Genomic DNA, 20910 nt, shown 5'->3' with positions numbered 1-20910 from the left:
TTTACAATCTAAAATATCAGACCACAGACAATTGTTGCTGACAGTTTTCCCAAATAACAAGTTGCGTCCCAAACATCACTTTATTGAGCATTACCCATATTTCATTCAGAAGTTTGGACCTCCAGTTGAGTGTTGGACAATCAGGTTTGAGGCCAAACATTCTTTCTTTAAAAAGGTTGTGCGTGATGCCAACAATTTCAAAAACATTCTGCTTACCCTGGCTTCAAGACATCAACTTATGTTGGCACATTATCTTGAAATGCCAGGCCTTTCAAGCCTGAGACTGAGACTGCAAAGGTGTCTGATGTGTGCCTGGATGTCTTAGACACTGCTGTCAGACAAGCTATCTGGAATAGATTTGGTGATGTTGGGCACAGTTGGACTGACTCCTAACATCTTTCTGGATGGAACAAAGTATTCAAAGGGAATGATTCTGTCTGCAGGGAGCACAAGTGGACTACCAGACTTTGGAAGGATTTTGGAAATATGCATTGTGTTGGCTAATCACGTTTGCTTCATTATTGAACCTTTTACAACTCACTATATGGAGCATCTGCGGAGTTACCGTCTTGTGAGGAAAAATCCTACTGGATGTCAGTTGGTGAAACCAGATGATCTCAATGACTACATTCCACTGGTGTCATACTTCATTCAGGGCTGCCTTTTGGTCACTCCAAAGACATTCTTGCTGAAATAAATCTGCTGTAAGTAATTGTACATTTTTACGAAGGCTGTGCAATTTTGAAAAACGTCTAATTGTGATCATTTTGACTGATGTTGCAATTAAGATGAATTGGGTTAGAGGGAATGATAATTTTTATATTTTTCATTGAAAAACAGAAATTAATCTTGGTGATATGATTTTTGCAAGGAACTGTAACACTGCAGAATATGATTTTTAGGTCAGGGCATGTTTGAAACATGACAATCTCTTCAATGTAGAATGGCATTTTCACACATTGTCCTTGACTATTGCACCTTCTGTGATTACAAAATTGTACTGGGATTGTGCTTTTTGTGGAACAATGGCTACTACATGGTGTGTGGATTTGGAGTTGGAACCACAGTGATTGTGATCTAAATGGATTTGCAGAAATAAATTGCAAGCAAAATTTCACGAAAATGAAAGCTACTTTTAACTACAACTGTTAGTGCCTCATGGCAACCATTTTAATTCAGATGACCCATTTCCCTGAGAATGAAATAAGTAATGTAAAATGTATCTGATTGGGGACTGATATGAATAGTTTAGAGTAAACAATATACTTACAACTACATATTTTTCTCTCTCTTCAGGTATAACTGGTCTACAATGCTGCGCATCGTGATATCAGAAAATGACATCAGACGTCTTTCAATTGAAGACGTCCCATCTAGTGTTGAGGAGCTGTACCAGGTGTTGCGAACAAAGCTTGGCCTGAGAGGTGGATTTATTTTGCAATTTGAGGATCCTGATTTCAATAATCAGTTGTGCAACCTAACAGACATCACAGAACTTCCTCTGGTCGAGGGCAACATTAAAAGTGTTGTTTACAGCTGATGACATCTCAGATTCTACACTGGACACATGCAGCCTCCCTTGTCCTAGTAGTGGGGATTCTGTTGACTGGCCTGACCCCTTCCCGATTCCACAGTTCTCACATGATGTTGAACTCCAGCTGAAAGAAGCTAATTGTAGGTATGCTAAGGATGGATCTGTGATGGTGATTTCCCAAGGTTTAAAGACTGATATCCTTGACACACTGGCAGACTGTATGTCAAAGATAAGTGCTTATCCTGAAAGACATCACTATGAGAATGTAGCCAAAGCACTTGTGGAGAAGCATCCCAGTCTGAAGGAGCCAGGGTCAGGAAAGGGATGGTACTCATGGTTTCACAGCCTGAAGTTCAAGCTTGGAAACTATCAAAAGTTAAGTGCAGCAGGATGCCCTGAGGTGGTAATAAACAAAAGAAAAGCAGGGGGTTCGAAAGGAAAATGTGTGAAGAAGTCAAAGAAGGGTGAGGTCCACTACTGTCCAGATCCACCTGAAGGACACAGTGCTGAAAACATGGAGGAGAAGCGCAAGATGATGGAGGCTGAAATGCTGAAGAGAGACCTGGATCATCAGCTGATAGAAGACCTGATGGTTGTTACATTTTCTCAGCGCAGAAAAGAGATAATTGGAGATCAGCCACTCATCACAGAAGTCATTTCCAGATGGCCAGCTCTGCTCCATGAGAGACAGGTAATCAGTCTGAGATTTTATGTCAGATACTGTACAGTTTTCTAGTTAGTTAGACTAATAGTTTTTATCTGTGTCCTCAGATTAGGACAGAGTTCAAGAGAATTGTCACCACAGACCTTGGGAAAATTTTTCTCGATGGACTTGATGGCCTGGTCCCAAGACTGCTGGAGTTGTACACAGCAGCAACCAAGTCTGGAAAAAAGCAATCACTCAAGGACATTTTGGACTGCCTTCAGAAAGATGTAAGTGGAGGAGCAGATGACCATAAAATTAGGCATAATTTATTATCTTTGATATAACATTTTCATCTTACTGCATGTTTCTTTTGTTGTAGGACACAAATGAGAGGAGGAGGACTGCTGCTTTGCTTGGACTGCCGCACCACATATCCGGGCGAAGATCCATCAGCTGTCATCAGGATGTGTAATGTATGAGACCATTATTATTTTCTCTAATGCAAAACTGGATGTCTATATAAGTGAATCCTCTATTGTGCTACTGTTCTATCCCCAGGGTAGGTTTACAAGAAAATAATACTTTATAGAAAACCAATGATTGGAATGGGTTGAGTTAGATTTTAGTAGATGTGGTGGAGGGGAGAATAAGTGTCAGTAATGGCATTTTAATAAAAACGTTTTTCTTGAAATTCTACCATGTGGACTTGATAAAGTCCTGTATTTGAAGAATCACCCATCTACATTTGTCTTTCACTTTTGGCTAGGGTGTTTTTCTTTTTTTTTAAGGTGAATTTCTATATTTCAATCTCCCTCCCCTTGAAGTTCTGAAAACAAATTTGGTGTTAATGGTCGGGACTGTTGACTTCCCTGCTCTGTATTTGAGGATTATGATTGAGTTTTGAAATGGCCATGTATAGAGTAGCATCCTGGTTTACCGGAGCCTGCAATTTCAGGACCGTTTTTAGAACCCTCGTTTTTGCGCTTGCCAAATTGTCAGTCACTAGGTAACTATGTTATATAACCCCCAAACCAACTCGAAGCCCCTTACCCTAACCATCACAGAGTATGTTCTTAAATCTAAGTCTAAGTCAGTGATTGTACACGTCAACCGTTTACAGCTTTGCACATTGGCTGTGCCTGTTAACCTCCTTGTGTTTCTGTGCAAGACCCCCTCTATTTCACTAGGTAGCACTGTCACAAAAAACTAGGGTCCTAGAAATGTGGACCCAGGACTTTCGTGGCTCCTGAAAATGCAGCCTCCGGGGCTGCAGCTATTTAGTAATCTAAGTAAAGTCTATGTACGTGTAGATGAAACATTCACACACTATCTCTGCTTTTCCAGGCTCATGGAGAGACTCTGGATGAAGCCATGAAGGGGATGCAACTTGGCCTGCTGATAGGCTATGAAGATGCAGAGCGGGATGCCTTTCCAAAGGAGGTCTTCAACATCGCAGTTGTAGTTGAGGAGAAAATTGTACTTCACAACATTAAAGATGTGGCATGGAGCTATGCCATGCTTATGGGTGTCATCTACTGTGTCAATCTCGAGTACCCAGAAGCCATGAAGTATTCTTTTGAGTTTCTTCAGAGAGTGGTGATGAAGATAAAACCAGACCAAGCATCTGCCAGAGTACATGGGCTAAGAAACAGAATCCTGAGGTACAAATTGTAACACCTGTCTTTTTTTCCTGAAGTTTCTCATATAGAAAGCGTTTGTTAAAATGCATTGTATTTTATACACTTAAATATTTAGCACTCTTCTGTTAAAAAAAAGTTCATTTTGGACAAGTTAAAAAAAGTAAAAAAAACACTTAACTTTATTTTATTGGACTCAACTGTTCAGCGTTGTGATGTTAAAAGGGGAGAACTTAAGGCACCATAAACCGGCCTCAGGATTTTGTATCCTATTCAATCAAATGGGACTTTAGGAGGAGTTTTGTGCATTGGTTTTTATTCTCGTTATTACTACTTCACAGTGTTGCAGAATTCCAGAATACTTCTGTGCCTGAGTCGTTTTTGTTTTGTACACTAAGTTAACTTTAAGCACAGACTCCCAGTATTTAAGGGACTGATATTGGCCCAGTTCATTTTGTTGGACTGATGATGTGATTGTCTCACCTGTTTTCTGCTCAGGCAGACAATTTTTATTCAACATAGACTGCATGTTTACAGCAGTCTCAGGATTTAAAGCACTGTTATAGACCAACTTCATTTTGGACTGATTAGAGCTGATGGTCTCAAATGTGCTGTCCCCAGGCAGATGTTTTTTTCTTTATTACGTGCTTTTGAATCTTAAATGTGAACAATCCAAGGATTTGTAGAATCTAATTTTGATTGAATGCTTGTGGTAAAAGTTTGTTTGGTCGACTTCTCTCTGCTTAGGCAACTGTGTGATGTTAACTTGTCTAATGAGCTTTGATGCACACAGGTCCTTAATGGGATACTCACAGATGTGGAAAAAATGTTGGTACCCTTATGTTAAGAGTAGTGTTTCCTTGAGGATTTTTTTTTGTAGCAGTGGGGGCAGGTCTGTGCCGCTGACAGGGCTTGGAGTGGAGCCGCACTTCCACGATGGCGTGGGTCCCTGCATGTTGGCTGAAAGCATTTTTCTAAGTGTACAGACAGTTTATTGGTGCCGTGGCAGTGGAGGTTTTGCCGTGGCGGGCCACCAGGGTCAGCATAGAGGAAGGTGGAGGTGGCTGCAAGAGGAAAAGTGATAAAAAAAATGCTGAGATTGATTATCCTTACTCTTTGGTTACCATTCGTATTATCAGTCTCTTTGATTTGTCATCAATTTTCCTCTTCTCCCTATGATCAAATTATTTCCAAATTCAGAAGCAATGTCTGATTTTCATCAGTTAATTTTTATTTATTATTACTTTGTCAATTTCAAGTGATTTCAGAGATTGTTGTGGGTTTTTCTCTTAACGGAAGGGTACCAGCAATTTTGTCTATGTCTATGTAATTTTGAATCTGGGCCCTATTTTACCACATTAGACAAGTACAGATAATAATTTCACGAAGTATCTCTTCTAAGATAAATATTTTATTTACATTGACTTTCAGGCTTGTCTCATCATTCATGTACAAGTGTATTTGAAGAAGGCTTTAATGGATATTTAAATAAATGTTTTTGAATAGCTTTTCATCATTCAGTGTGATCTTTTAGTGAGTTTGCTATTAGTTGAGATACGGTACAAACCTTAGTCTGCTTAATTTGAAAGTATAAGTTCAGTTGCTGCCTTAAAAAAATGAGTACACCTAACTTGAAAAGACATTTAGTATTTATACAGTTAGTTGAAATGGTGTAGAATTGTATGTTTGTTTAACAAGAGGAAGCAAGTCTCCTTGAATATACAATGTAAAATAGATGGTTTTTTTAACTCACACCATCAAGTTCAAAAAATAAATTATCATAAATTAAACATCTTCTCTAACTTACCTTCGTGAGTTCAAATAGTATAGAATTGTATTTTGGCTTGACAAGAGGAAGCAACTTTCCTTGAGTGGACAATGTAATATTGATAGTTGTTTTAACTCACAGTATCAAGTTCAAATAATAAATGATCATTAATTAAACATATTCTATAACTTAACTTCGTGAGTTAAAACAACACTATTCTTAATGTTGGCTTTACTCGCATTTTTAAGGCAGCAATTGAACTTACATTTTTAAGTAGAACCACCCTGATAATTTTTACAGTGTGTGGTTGTGTTCTTAAAACATTTTTTAGTGAGTTTCCTTCCCAGTAATGTCATATTTTGGTCAGATAAACCTGTTAATAAATTGTATGATTTTGTTATCCTTTCCGGTCTGTTTGTAAACATTAAGTCAATTTGTGTCTGAGAGGAAAGAGTGATGCGGGTGGGACCAATAACTAACTGGGTGAGATTAAATTTGTCTGTTATGTATTTAAGTTTATTCCGGTCAGAGTTATTTTCCCAGTTTATATTAAAATCGACCATTAAAATTAGCTCCTTTCTTTCTTGACATTGTTTTAACAGTTATGTAAATTATCATAAAAAGCAATGGTAGATGGAGGACGATACAAGCAAATTAAAATAAATGACATTTCAGGGGATAACCAAACGTTCAGTCCAAGGCATTCAATATCTAATACAGGTGACCATTCAATCATATTACATTTGATTCTGTCTTTCACATAGATTAACACGCCTCCCCCTCGCCCTTTGTCTCTGTCCTTTCTGAAAACATTGTATCCAGATACATTAACAGCTGCCTCTGGGGAATATTTACTTTGAGACACCAAGAAAATCCAGGTTGGAATTATTTAGTAAATGTTCCATTAGATCGCTCTTTGAGACCATGCTATGGATATTAATGTGACATTGATGGACTCCAGCTCACCGCGGGCTCTATCAATGAGACTCGCGGACAAGAGGCGTTTATTTCCCTGATTGTTTGTTTAATTAACTCAACACACTTATCCATTATAAGATTAACTGGAACCTGCGGTAAGAGATTGCGGGCGTAACAAGCTCGCTGACCACGCGCTCAGTCACTCACCGGCCGGCCATTTAGCAGGAAGAGGTTAATTGTTGTGACTTTATCCCCTGCTCTCTCTGTACTTTACAGGAGGAATGGGCCGAACACTGCTATTTGAGGGTGAACCTGACATCTTGTTCCAGCAGCATCAGAGGCACTTATTGAAAGCAACCTCTTCCGGGTTGCAGGAAGGATGTTGGCCCACACCTTTCTGCATGATGGTGCCCATGTCACAGGATTAATTCCTGCTGTAATTCATGTACTGTTCAATGGGGACCCTAAAATGGCAACTGTTGTTACAGAAGACTGTCCTGATCTGCACATCAGGAGCTTCATATAACTGGTATGTAACATAAAAGAAACTTTGCCTTGTAAAGAATATTGCTTGGGCAGATATAATAACTTGAACATGAAGAACTTACACTGGAACAGAAGGACACATTTTCAGATCTTTCGATGTCTTGGGATCTTCCGTCAGTCACCAAAACAAATTGGAGATGGCTGCATAACAAACTTCTACTCCATGCAGTTCAAGATTCAAGATTAACTTTATTGTCCCACAACGTGGGAAATTTGTTTTGGGCATTCAACCCATGCTGCAGCCATAGTAAAAACAAATAAACACAGACTGAATGTACAAACAACAAATACTGTACAATACTATACCACAGGCCATACTATGGTCCTGATTGTGTATAAAAACCCAACACGGTGTCATGCAATACACTGGTTAAACATTACTTAAAATAAATAAATTAAATTAAAATAAAAAAGAGAGATCACTAATACAACAATTACATATCTCCATCATCATGCAGGCCTGTTCTGCCTTTTACTTGTGGCTATTTAGAAGCTTAATAGAAACTGGGATAAATGAGTTTTCGAAAGGGTTAAGTCTGCAGCGAGGAACTCTCACCCTCCTACCGGATGACAGCAGCTCATATTCTGTGTGCAGAACGTGAGACGTGTCGCTAACAATTCTATTTGCTTGTTGCAAAGAAGCCTGTTCATAAATACTCTGCATGGATAAGAGCTCTTTAACACCAGTGATCTTCCATGCAGTATGAATCAATCGTAACAGTTTAGTTTTCAACTGCACAGGGAGGTTGCCAAACCAAGCTGTAATACCATCCTGACCAGGCTCTCCAGGACTGCTTGATAAAATATCAACATCATTTTATCTACGCCATGAATTCGCAAATGACGTAATAAATGCAACTACTGCTGCAATCTGCAGCAGAGACTGTCGACATGTGTGCTCCAGGTTAGTGACTCGTCAATATAAACAGCGAGATATTTGTATTGTAAAATCACCTAAAATAAAACAGGGGGTTTCAGGAGTATGAGAGAGACGAGTGAGTCAGGCACGTCCTCCTGCAGCCACATCTCAGTGAAGACAAGCAGGCATGATTCAGGGTACTCGTGTAAAAATCTGGTGTTGACTTCTAGCTCCTCAACTTTGCTTTTCAGCAAGCAGATGTTGCAGAGAAGCATAGAGGGCAACGGTGGTCTATGTGCTCTTCTCCGAAGTCTCTGTTGTACTCCACCGCGTTACTCCCTCTTCAGCGTCCGTCCACTGCAACCTGCCGTCGGACTTTGGGCAAGCAGCTCACTCGGTAGCTGAGGGGCAGGCGTGTGACTGGGCTGCAGAAGCAGGAGCTGGTCCCGGGTATAGCTCAGGAGCGCGGTCGGCACAGTGCCCCGGCCCGCTGGCGTGGAGTGGCATACAAGCCAAACAATTGGGATCACAAGCAGTCCTCTCAATAAAAACAGTAAAACCAGCATTGTGTTGCGCTTGAGCACCGTGTTGTGATTTAAAAACACCAAAAGTTCATAAGAAGCCACATACAATCACACAAAACAAACAAAAACAATGAGGCAACAGCACGAGGTAGCCCGAGTCGCAGCAGAGCAGCGCCAAAAGTTCCTGCTGGTTAAGTGACAGAATTCATTGCTGTACTTGTTGAAATTATAGAATGTGTTGTGAACCCTGGCTTGTTATGTTAACATGAGAGTTTAAGTTTAAGTACTAGAGTTTTAATGGATTTTATAAAGCACTTTATTGTGCTTTTATGAACAATTCCCCCTTCTTTGCCAACTTTTGTCAAATTTGGGTTAAGGATTTGGGCTGTAATATGGGTCTGTCTGTCTCTTGGGAGGACCATGCGCCAAATTAAACAGTTGAGAGAGGGACTGAAAGATGTGATGGTATGGCCCCTGCTGACATCTAGGCCAGATGTCCACTTCTTTTCCCCAAAATGGCTGAAATGCAGTTCACACCCCAGGTAAGTCAGTAATTTAGTTATATTTGTGACTTAACTTGATGAATTTATCTGTATTTTCAATGACAGAGCTGGTTATTTTTCCATTTTCCAAGAATATGATCTGCATATTCCTTCACCAAAATAAGTTCTCCCTTTAAAATAATTAGAATTTTAGTTTTCTTTAAGATGCTCCTAGAATAAATCACATGGCCTTTATAAATCACATTTGGGCTTGTTTAAGTTTTTTCAGACAAATGTCAATGCATACACTGTTCAGATAAATTGACACAAGTTCAGTGTCTTTGAAAACATTAACACAATGTGCAGTAGTTGACCATTTTTTTATTCATATAATTTACTGAAATCAAACAGTTCTGCACCTTCAGTGCTAACAGTACAGCATTCATGTTAGTCATTCTGTGGACCATAATGAGACAGGAAGCTTCAAAGTAAAACAGCTTTTTTTTAAGGAAAGCAAATGGACTGACACAGTGCCTCCATGAAGGCTGTGAGGTCCGTTCCAGTCAATCCCATACTCTTCAGGAACCGGAATGGATGACAAGCATAATCAATCTTGTACTTAAAACTAGTTTGACATGTCATTACACAAGATTGTTATTTTTGGTCACCAAGTCAGTGAGAAATTAAATGTTCGTTATTAAATTCAGTTTTGTAAAATAATACAGCTGTGCATAGTATGCACTGTAGAACCTACAGCTCATAGCTTGATCTTTGAAAACTCGGGAGACTTTACAGAGACAATCTATAATACATTTTTCATTTAAAGTACCACATTTAGCACAATATAAAAACTGGATTCAGTGTTCCCTGATCTTCCAATGAAGTGAAGATCTGATAGAAGAGGTCCAGGGCATGTTCATAAACATATCTCCACATCCTCTCTATTCTGTGTTTAGGATAAAATTGACAATTGTTAATTTATGTGACATATGCTAAAGTACATTCAACTGGTACGTTAGTTGTGTGAGCCTAGTTGCCAAACACATTTCTTTACCGTTGATTGTGGACACTTCTGCCTGTGATGTGTGAATTCCGGTCGGTACCTTTGCTTCTGATCAGGAATTCTGCTACATCTGCATTCTTCCCCACTTTATCAGACCGTACCCTTGATGGCAGCCCATACTGTTCAACAGCGGCAATAAAGCTCTGTTAGACCATATAAGCTCTATTATTGCCAGCCAGAGTCAGGTAGACCACTAAACGACTGAATCCATCCACCCCACCATGGACAACAAATCTCCACCTATTGTGAACACATGAAAAAATACAACTTTATTGTAAAACAATTGTAATGAAACATCTAGAAAGATGCATTGTTTATCTGCTAATATCACTGACCTGATGAGCTTATGGTGGCCATCTATATGCCACAAAGAGTTTGGGCCAGGAACAGAATACTGCCATCGTCTTAATACACGCAGCCTCAGACGTCTCATGTAGACTCCCTCTGCATCGACTCTGCGTAAAGACTCTTGCAGTCTTGAGACTGAGGGGAGGAAATTAAAAGGAATAACCACACACTCACTTGCTACTCATTTTGAGGATATAGTGGTGTCATAATAAAATACATGTGTGTAAAACAGTCAACTATCACAGAACCACAGCCTCAAAAATGTACTGTACTGTCAGATATTGTCCCTATTAAAAAAAAATATATAGATCCCACATGCTCAAACAGACATGACCTGAGATTTTTCGCCTCCTATGATTATATCCTTTTCTATGATTATTAAAGTATTTCTAATTCTGATTCAAAGGGTCAGAGCTCCGAATTAAAAATACATTTAAATAATGCCCATATTATTATACACACTTGGAACACTCACACCTCTTGCATTCAGATGACCACGCATTAGCTTGTAGCCGGTGTTTGGATGACTTCTGTGAATTTACAATTGAATTACAATACGGTCTAACTCATCATTCACAGCTGAATAGAGATCTGTCTTTCTGCCAAACAAGAAAAACACAACATCAAGTAATGTTACCTTAAACTAATATCTTTCCGAGTATATGAGAGTGGCAATTCATAAACAGAAAACTCATGAATTTAGTGTAAAACCTTAAACCTTATTGTTGCATGCGCCTCCTGATGGTCCTCTTTGACACTCCGAACATTTCTGCAATTTGATCAGCGGGAACTCCACAAAGAACTTGATGCTCCAGAACTGCACTCGATATGTCAAACGGCAAACGCCCCGGTCCCTGGGTGTGTTGGGCCTGATGCGCCCAGGTACCAGAGAAGTGGTGGAGAACTTCTTCTAGATTGGCAATCACTCTGTGGTCGATATCTTCGTCAGAAGTGCGGAAATGAGTCCAACAACTTCAATAAGTTCCTCTGCTTTACTAGTTACATGCTCTGGGTCAGCAGGTCCTGCTTCTACATTCTCTGCTAAGTTTAAAATGTTTCTCACCAACTCCCTGGAAAGTTCACAGAGAACCTCCATCATCTCTATCCAGGTACTCTACTTCAGACCAAAGCAATGGATAAGATTAAATTCACGTTAGCCCCACCCACTGAGATTGATGGGTCAGTTTGACAGTTTTAAGTAATTCATGAAGCACTGCAACTCAGGACCATGAAATGTAAATAGTGAGATAATTATATATGTATTTTATATTAAATTAATCAGTATTTTAATTAGACACATTTAATAACAGATCTATGTATTTAATTCAAATTTTAATGAATTAATGTAATGTAATTATTTAATGGTGTATTTATTTATTTAATTGTGGCACTTTCAGTCCTCCATAAATCTAAAGTGCACTAATTGTGTATATTTAATCAGATGTTTAAACAATGTGGAATACAGTATGTTGGCGAAACTGCAAACTAATTTAACCAGAATCACTCAGCATAGACATAATAGAAAAGAAAATCCACACACATCTGGTAAAACATTTTTACTACATAGATGGCAGTCTGTTCCAGCCACTGTAGTTGAATGTCATTTAAGATGGAATAAAGCTCAGAGACTTCAAGCTGAAAAGATTTGGATTTCTAAATTAGACACCAGACATCCTAAAGGTCTCAATGAGTTTTAGGTTCTGTATGGAGCTGGATTGTGATGGATGGTGCAATAAATTGAAAATCTTCTTCCCCCTAACCCTGTCAGAGGTGTCTGGGCATGCTCAGTAGCGGGTGGAGAAGCCGTGGATTTCCAGTTTAGAAATGTCTCTCTCATTGGAGAAGACTGCTCGGTCGATTCGCGAGCTCGGACTGCCGATGCTCTTCAGCCAGAGTTTCCTGAAAAACACAAGAAGAAGAAATGTGTATAAACTTTTTCTGATTTGCTCTGATGATCGTTAGCAGAGTCATGAAAGGTGGAGGTATGACTAGGTACTCACAGGTGTTTTCACAGGAACTGAATGTTTAGAAGAAACTAGTTTTAATTACATATATTGCTGATGTGATATGTGGATTATCATCTGTAACAGAAACTGTTATTGAAACACATTACTGATGAATGTCTGCCTGGGAAAAGGTTGGGTTTCACAGCTGGGGGACACTAAAGTCAAAAACATGTTGATTTTGCAGCATCATAAAAACAAAGATGAAATAATAGACTCAGCAGCACTGCATCAATAAGCAAGTATTATCACTGGAACAGTTATGAGAAAAGTACATGATGCCTATCCTATCATGCCGACAAAAGTATGACCAGCGTCGCATTATAATCAAAATATATAACAGTCATCCAGCAGCAGACAGAAACCTACATTTATGTCGTAGGGCCCGCCTAACAACACAACAATCCATTTATTTATAGTGCTGTCTGCTGTAACCATCGCAGGTCCAGTTACATCATGCATGAGTCAAACCCCAAAGCTCAGAACTGTGTACCACCTTGGTTAAACAATGCGTTTCCTCGAAACAGTGTAAAAACAGTTTGCGATTGGCTTTAGGCTATGCTTTCTCTCACTTGGTGAGTATGTCAGAAGTGTTACCTAATCAGGAGCAACGTGTCGGTAAACCCGATGCATTAAAAAAACATTGTGCTTGTGTAACACAACAGGGTGTTTTACGCTCTTTGAAATAAATATTTTGCTACGTTTTGTTGCATGTGGAGGCAGGTTTTCACTGACTGGTCAGTTTGGACTTACATCTCATTGACTTTGTCTTGAGGTCCCTGGATTTGACCAGTCACGGTTCCCTGTCTGGTGTTCTTCACCCAGCCGCTCAGTCCCAGACTCTGGCCGTGATCCTCCGTGTACTGGCAGACAGAGTCACACAATCAGAAAACATGGAATCTTTATTTCCTCCTAAAAGAAAAACATTCAGTATGCTTCAAAAGATTCAGTTTTTTAACAGTATATCATTATGACATATATCAGGATAACAGTCAGTAACAGTAACAGAAATATTAATATTTTAAAGTGAACTGAGAGAAGTTAAGCATTAAGCTCACCATTCTGAAGCAAACACCTGAAAACAGACAAAAACACCTCATTAGGTATAATGAGCATAAAACTTTGCAGTTTATATACATACTAAAGGGCTTCTTTAATGAAAAAGTAAAGCTGCAGTGATGTCACATTTCTGTAATATGATTTAACTAATTTATACACAAAACCTACTACTGTCTCAGGAATATATATTCATATAGCAGACATATAAGAGTCTAACTAACCCTAACCCTAATCTTAGACAAAAGATATATTTCATGAAATCTTTATCTAATCTACACTGACACAGAAACAAACCTTTATACAGTTTATAAGACTTCATGCATACACATACCCTGTACATTACCAAAAATCTCAAAATCCAAGGAAGTCAGTTTGTTTTCAGACATAACGTTAAAGAGACTAAATAAAAGCACGGACAGAAACATGAGCACAGAGCGAAACATTTCCGTCCACCTTATGCTTAACTGTGCTCAGCTTGCTTATTTTTATCTCTGATATCTGACACGACTGTCAGAAATAGAACATCAGGAGCCATAGCAGCTTCATGTGTCAGAATAAGAGCAGCTTCCTGTAACATTTTAAAATGAAAGCATTACAGTTGAACTGAAGAAAAAATTAATAAAAATCAACTTGTACTTTAGACAGTAAACTGTTTAATGTGAATAGAAAAGTATATCTGTTTGGGTCTTTGTGATGATTAATAACATTTTCTCTTTCATAACTAATTCATTTGTGTGTTTTTCTATTGCACTCATAAGATATACAATCAGATATAAAAGACAGGAAACACGAGATGTCGGAGATGAGCAGCTGTGAAGCTTTGAATAAACTTATTACACCTAAGTATAATATCATATAACATTTATATATGTACCATTTACTTATGAACCAGAAAGTGCTTTCTCACTTCAGAATTTGCTTCACTTTTCAGTTTAATTCATCCAAGAACCCCAAAAGTGAAACAGATTCTGATATTAATATTAAACGAACAGAACAACAGGAGTCAAGCTCACCAAATGTCTGCTGATGGATTCGGTCTGCAGGCATTAAACAGTTGACATTAAAGAGGTATTCCCATATAATATTGTGGTATTATATAAACTATAAGAGGATATGTTGATGTTTCGATAGAAAGTTATTTTCCAGCAGCCGTTTCCAGAGAACGTTTCCAGCTAATGTTTCCAGCTAACGTTTCCAGCGAATGTTTCTAGGACAAGAGCACTCATGGAACAGTCACCATTAAACACATGGTTGGATTAAGAAAAAGATGATGACTTGGGTTAAAAAAAACAAAACAGTATGTTTGTTATGTAGGGTTAGGGTTATGTACCAAATGTGACATAAGTTAAGTACGTTACGTATTCAAAACAAGTTAAAAATAATTCAAATGAAAGGAACGTTGACTTTGTTTTACACGGCCATGAACAGCGATGTTTTGCAGACTTTGATTAGAAACCTATTTATGACACATCAACATTTGAGGTTCTGACACTCAGCTGTACCTAACCCTCCACCCCAAACACAAAGGTTTTGATAAAAGGTTTTCTCCCAGTCAGACCAGTAACAAACAGAACGTTTGTCTTCCAGTTAATCCAGCGGTAAGCAGGTGGTTTCCAGTTAAACCAGTCAGATGTAGGTAGTTTTCCAGTTAGTCCAGTAATACAGATGTAGTTTTCCAGTTAGTCCAGTTAAACCAGCGCTCTGAAGAGGAAGGACAGAGCGGCTCCTAAAGCCAAACCCAGAGACAGAAAGAAAGCCATGATGGCTCCGGCTGTTTCTGCTTCATGAGGAAGAACATTCCTGAAACAACCAGAGGGTTTTATTAGTTATTATCACGTTTATTAAAACATGTCTTTAATGTTTCATTTATTAGTTATCACATTTATTAAAACATGTATTTAACGTTTCATTTATTAGTTAAGTTCATCATAACATGGTTTGTTGTGTTTCAGTGTGTTTGTTGTGTTACAGTGTGTTGTGTTACAGTGTGTTTGTTGTGTTACAGTGTTTTTGTTGTGTTTTTGTTTCTTACTTTGGACCGAAGCACATGCAGAGGCTGGCCAGGTATCCATTACTGAAGGCGAAGAGGATCATGAAGAAAATGAACCAGCCATCGTGATGGAAGAAGACCGGCAGGTGTAGACGAGGCTGAACGTTACACAACATGAAGAGAGGGAGGAAACCGAGACGACACACGATGGACACGGGAAGTACCAGACTGTCCTTTCCAGGCTGAAAACAGAGAAAACTGATATATAAATTAACTTATCAATACATTTATATATAAGTCAAACAACATGAAGAGAGGGATGAAGACGAGATGACACACAAATACGTGGAGAACCAGACTGTCCTTTCTGGGCTAAAATCAGAGACAACAACCAAGGGGTATTGCACAAAACCAGGATAAGGGATTAAGCTGAGATATTCCAGTTATCCTGGATGAATTTAGCCTTGACTTGGTTGCACAAAAGCAGAGGCACCTACAGCGCCAGCCCGAGGCATAAGCGAACTAAGCGGCTGCTTGGGGTCCCCAGGCCACCAGGGGACCCCCAATCGAGTGTTGTTTTTTCTCCTTAACATTTGCCGACGGTCCCATCTGGGCTCCCATAGTTCAGAATGGGCTCAGCCCTCCCCCCGCGCGTTTGCCATGGAGATACACAAACATGGCAGCGACAGCGGCTAATATTAGTTATTTTCTTAACTAGTCGTTTCATTACTTACTTAACCGTAATCTCCGCCGAAACGACCGGCAGCACATTGTGCTCTTTACCCAGCTCAAAGTCACCTATTCTCGAATAACTGAACCACGAACTACCGCTGACCTGACGGAGCGAGTATTGGACGGAGCACCATGGAGCACCGTCAGCTGTTGAGACCCGGTGTTGAGGAACTCTGTTGCAGCTCAACACATCTACTAGAACGCACAATTAAGCCGCTGATACGACCGAGCTGTGACGGAGGTCTGTAGTGACTTAAACAACTAGCAATCGCCTCTTTATAGCACGGAGCTCCTCTTCAATGTTTTTTTTCCACACACACACACACACACACACACACACACACACACACACACACACAGCTAGTTACTACGAAGGAGCTTGCTACAGGTATGCTACACTCATGAGACCATGGCATGTTACTGTACGTTACTCAGCAACCCTAAAACAGGAGCAAGTCAAACTACTAAACAACTAAAGTCAAAATGTCAACTTTTACTGAGGAACAAGAAGTGAATTACCTGTATGTGTGAAAACAGCTTTATCTCACGCATCTGTTTAGCTGTTGTTGATAGCATAATTATATAATTTGTTGAATATATAGCATAATATCATTTTGTCATTCTTTTACGGAGGGCGCCCCCCCCCCAATACAATGGTAGGGAAAACACTCAAATGAATTTGCATAAAATAGGAATGAATAATCATAATGGTATACGTGCTTGTGTGCGTGTGTGTGTGATCTTGTCATTTATTTGTCATCTGCAGATTGATTTTAAGTAGGGGGGAAGAATCGATTTAAATCATGAATCCGATTTTTTGTGAAAACAATTCAGGGATTTTTTTTGAGGGCATATCGCCCATTCCTACTTCCTACTAAACACAGTGTATGTCCGGCAAACCCACAGCTGACAACCATGCAGCTAAACTAATTGATGTGGTTGCTAACTCTCCCAGAAGGGTGGACTTGGACTTAGTCGGCTGATTGTTAACGGTTAATAAGCGGTTAACACGGGCGGGCTATCGGTCAGGACAAAAAAAATCTAAATATGCATCCCTATCAGGATAAATAGAGAACATGAAGTCCTGTGGGATTGAACGTGTTGTTTGGCCCTGAAGCCCAAGTAGTTGTGTGAAGTCACTATCTTATTAAGTCAAAAAGCAAAAGGCTATGAATCTGAACAAATTTAGGTATTGCCCTTCTCAAGCTGACCATCCCAAAAATGCACCAGAATACAGGAAATCACATCTATCACATTCAAAATTTTCTGGAGGAGCACCCCCGGCCACCCCCCCACACGGTTCGCACCCACTTTTGCACAAATAGAGTAGGGAGGGAGGGTCCTTATGCATCTGTGCCCAGGGGCACAGTAGTTCATACTCTGTCACTGTATTAATACATAACCTCACTGTTTTAATTTACAATGTAACATTATAGCATGACATTTGTGTCAATAATCGTCAAGCACAGGTGACTCCGCGTGGTGGGAGGGGGGGCCTCAAAATCAAATTCTGCTTAGGGCCCCCAAAAGGCTCAGGCCGGCGCTGGGCACCTAAGTAACCTTGGAGATTTGTTCTGTGCAGCTAGCCTAACGGCCAGGCTAACACCTAGCCTGCTCCTGATCAGGCCAACAGCCAGGATTTATTAATCCTGGAGCCTTTTCTGTTCACTCAGTGGTTTTACCTTTTTTTTATTGCCCTGCATTAAAATACAACAAGTGCATAATGCTGTTCAGTTAAAGGTGCAGCAGGTAAGACTTATAAAACTAACTGTCAAATTTGCTGAAACTGCCCCTATGTTCCAGTAGAACTAGATTAACCAGTAATTAAAAAAAATAAATAAATAAAAATAAAAAATCCAGCTCCTCTGGCACCACCTACAGCCTGTAGTGTGATTTACAAAAATCCACCGCTCCCTGTTCAGATGCACCAATCAGGGCTGGGGGGGGAGGGTGTCAACTGCATGTCAATCACTGCTCATGCACACGGATTCATTCTCCCTTGTGGGGGGAGGGGCTTAGGAGACTTTTGGGGCTTTAGCAGTAAGGGGGGAGGTACTCAGAAGTTGTAGATGTTCAAATTATTTGCCTAAGCACTGGATCTTCACAATCCTACCTACAGCTACTTTATGCACTGATATTATTAGGGTTCCAAGCCTGAGTCTGCTAGAACCGGCAGTAGCAAGAGCTATGCCATTCGCACAGCAGGGCGTTTGGCCCTATAACTCCCACACCATACACCGGACATTCAAAAACCATATATCTACACGTTCCCTGGATCCAACTGAATCACGGGATATAGGCCACGGCCATTTCCGCCTAGACTTTTATGCGTGAAAAATTATAGAAAACTTACTTTTTCGATCTCCTCCTAGACCGTGCAACCGATTGGCACAAAATTTTGCAGGTAGCATTTCCAGATGGGCCTGACAAAAAGTTAATGAAAAGAATTTTTATAGGATAAAAATTGTGCATATTACGCACAAACAAATTTGTGTAGCTAACTATGAAAACACCAACTTTGCCATATCTCAGCCAAAATAAATGCTATCTACGCCAAACTTTATATTCTTGTTTGCCGTGACCCTCTGGAGGTCGCTCATGCGTTTTAGGAAAATTGGTCACTAGGGGGCGCTACAAGTACAAAAAGTTTATATCTCATGAACCGCTCATCCGATATGTACTAAATTTGATGGGTACCATCTAGGGGCACTCCTGAGGCCAACCCTAGAGTGGGGTACTGAGGGGTCAAAGTGGGCGTGGCCTATGGGACCCAAGTCTAAATTTACTACAGAAGTGGAACGACTGAATATCTAAAAATACACATTTACGAACTACTGCTCTCAATGAAATATTCAAGGAGTTAGGCTAATTATTTCCACAAACAAACTGTTGTACACTTTGCCTGAAAAGCGTCCCTAGGTAATTTATATTTTATCCCATACGAGAGAGAGGAGAGAGTTGGAGAAAGGGATATGTAGGCATTACGTTTTAGCATTGTAGATTAGTGGTTGTAATGGATCTTAATGGTAAATTTCGTGAGTGACATTCTTCTGCTCACTTTTAAGGCAAAGAGTACAACTGCTTATCTGTGCAAATAATAAGCCTAACTCCTTGAAATGTATGACAGTTTCAGTTCAGAGCAGTGGTCAGTTAATTTATATTTTTATGCTGCTTACGCATTCAGTCAGTCCGTGACCGTCTGCCTTGCTTTCTCTCGCCGTTTCATTACAGTGGCCATGTTTCTTATTTACAAATAATGTGTTTGACATTATCATACTTTCATATGAAGCTGCTGCTCACTCTGTTAAGAATACACAATGCATATTCTCCATTTTGGCATCAGTAAATCTGTGATCAACCTCGCGGTCTGTTAAAGAAAGCCTACCAGAATGACTTCATCCCGACTCGACCTAGTCTCTCCTCCTCATCCTGACCTAGTCTCTCCTCAGCCTGACCTAGTCGCTCCTCCTCAGCCTGACTCCACCTAGTCTCTCCTCCTCAGCCTGGCCTTCATAAAACGCACCAAGCCAGGATGCACAAATTAGACTAGGTCAAGCCTCGCTTTATCAGTTATCCTGGATTCATAAATTCTACTTTTGTGCAATACCCCTCTGATCTTTAAATGAACTTATCAACAGATGTATACGATTAAACAACATGAAAAGAGGGACCAAGATGAGACCACACAGGAAGTTCCTGAGATGTCCTTCCCTAGCAGGAAACACACAAAGACAACAACTGATTGATCAACTTAGCCAACTTTATAGTCCGGGGGTCCGTTCCAGGTAGGAGGTTTAACAAACTCTGAGTCTAACCCTGAACTCTGAGTTGATTTACCCTGCAAAAGAGAGAATTGGGTGGGAGAAAATTGCTGCTCGAGTCAATGCGTACGCATTAACAGTGTATTAATTTCATATTTAATCACAGTTAACTTCTAATATTAGGGCTACTGGTGAAAACTGGAATTGTAGCCTATTACACCTATAATTTCATTTAGTTGCAATCCTACGGGTGAAAAAGTAAACTATACTAATCCCATTCTGAGGCTGCAGCACCATGATCATTAACAGAACTATAATGTATAATCATTTATTTCTTTTTAATGGCTCTCACTGGTTTGTGTCCAGGGAACACTACGAAGACGTTTAAAAAACGTTTCAGAGCGAGTCACACTTTTCTGACGGCTCTGCATACAGTGGCTTTACTATTACAGTATGATCCATACACACCAATAAAGAAAACTGACGTTTGCAAAAAATGTAATGCGACAAAGAATCTGCTGGGATGTTAAAGCCTATGAGGACGGATAAGGTATCTACATATCTAATGGACTGTGATTAAAAAATACCTCTCAAATCGCTTATGTGGAAATGAAAATACATCTATAGTCGGGACTCAATACCGACGTAAATTCTTTGTGAATTAATACAGCTTTTTCATCATGGGATTGTCGACAAAATGACATGACATGCTTTATAGTCTGCCTAACATAAACCAGTACGTTTTTTTATTCATGCAGATAAACTGCATTAAAATGTGCCTGATACAGACTGAATTAATGAATGAGGAAATTAGTTTCTCCTCCCTCTGAGGGGGAGGAGAATGAGAGAAACTCGAGATTTCCCCCCCCCGCCCGTTTCTCTCAGTCTCCTCCCACTGAGAGGGAGGCGACTGAGAGAAAGTCAACGTTTCTTGAAAAAAACCTGGTCCCGACCAGGTTAGGTTCACAGGCTCAGTTACCATAGTAACTGACTCTGAGGTTGCCTCTCTTTCTGAAACCGAAAACCCAGAGTTTCCCTCA

The 20910-nt window shown here is 39.8% G+C and overlaps 2 protein-coding genes across 7 annotated transcripts in view; both read right to left on the bottom strand.

The window, feature by feature from the left end:
- Window positions 1–11866: 11866 nt before the first annotated feature.
- On the bottom strand, window positions 11867–13956 carry LOC120557788 (acylphosphatase-2-like). 2 transcript variants are annotated; one of them, XM_039798404.1, is made up of 4 exons: window positions 13719–13956; window positions 13387–13403; window positions 13082–13191; window positions 11867–12224 (listed from the first exon to the last, which is right to left on the bottom strand). In XM_039798404.1, exons 1-4 carry the CDS (start codon window positions 13828–13830, stop codon window positions 12110–12112), a joined length of 354 nt encoding a protein of 117 aa, XP_039654338.1. In that variant the 5' UTR covers window positions 13831–13956; the 3' UTR covers window positions 11867–12109. The 2 variants fall into 2 exon arrangements, with proteins under 2 accessions (XP_039654338.1, XP_039654347.1); XM_039798413.1 differs by having other exon boundaries at window positions 13731–13956.
- Window positions 13957–14020: 64 nt separating this feature from the next.
- LOC120557752 (equilibrative nucleoside transporter 1-like) overlaps window positions 14021–20910 on the bottom strand; it is a 29050-nt gene continuing 22160 nt past the window's right edge. For 3 of the 5 annotated variants that reach the window (XM_039798348.1, XM_039798356.1, XM_039798365.1), the window contains 2 exons: window positions 15420–15619; window positions 14021–15187 (listed from right to left, as the gene is read on the bottom strand). In XM_039798348.1, coding sequence (XP_039654282.1) covers window positions 15076–15187; window positions 15420–15619 — 312 coding nt within the window. In that variant the 3' untranslated portion in view covers window positions 14021–15075. Of the gene's footprint in view, window positions 15188–15419; window positions 15620–18462; window positions 18533–20910 lie in introns of all 5 variants that reach the window. The other 2 variants (XR_005639016.1, XR_005639017.1) reach the window with 1 other exon arrangement.

The sequence above is a fragment of the Perca fluviatilis genome, chromosome 1 (assembly GCF_010015445.1).
Source record: "Perca fluviatilis chromosome 1, GENO_Pfluv_1.0, whole genome shotgun sequence".
NCBI lineage: Eukaryota > Metazoa > Chordata > Actinopteri > Perciformes > Percidae > Perca > Perca fluviatilis.
Note: the sequence above shows the minus strand (reverse complement) of the source record. Positions and strands in the feature narration are given on the sequence as shown.

Excerpts from the sequence above, each read along its gene's own strand:
- LOC120557788 (XM_039798404.1), bottom strand. The coding sequence starts at position 13,830 with ATGTTTCGCTCTGTGCTCATGTTTCTGTCCGTGCTTTTATTTAGTCTC. Across the intron at positions 12,225-13,081 it reads CAAGACAAAGTCAATGAGAT|GAAACTCTGGCTGAAGAGCA; the intron begins GTAAGTCCAAAC and ends TGTGTTTTTCAG.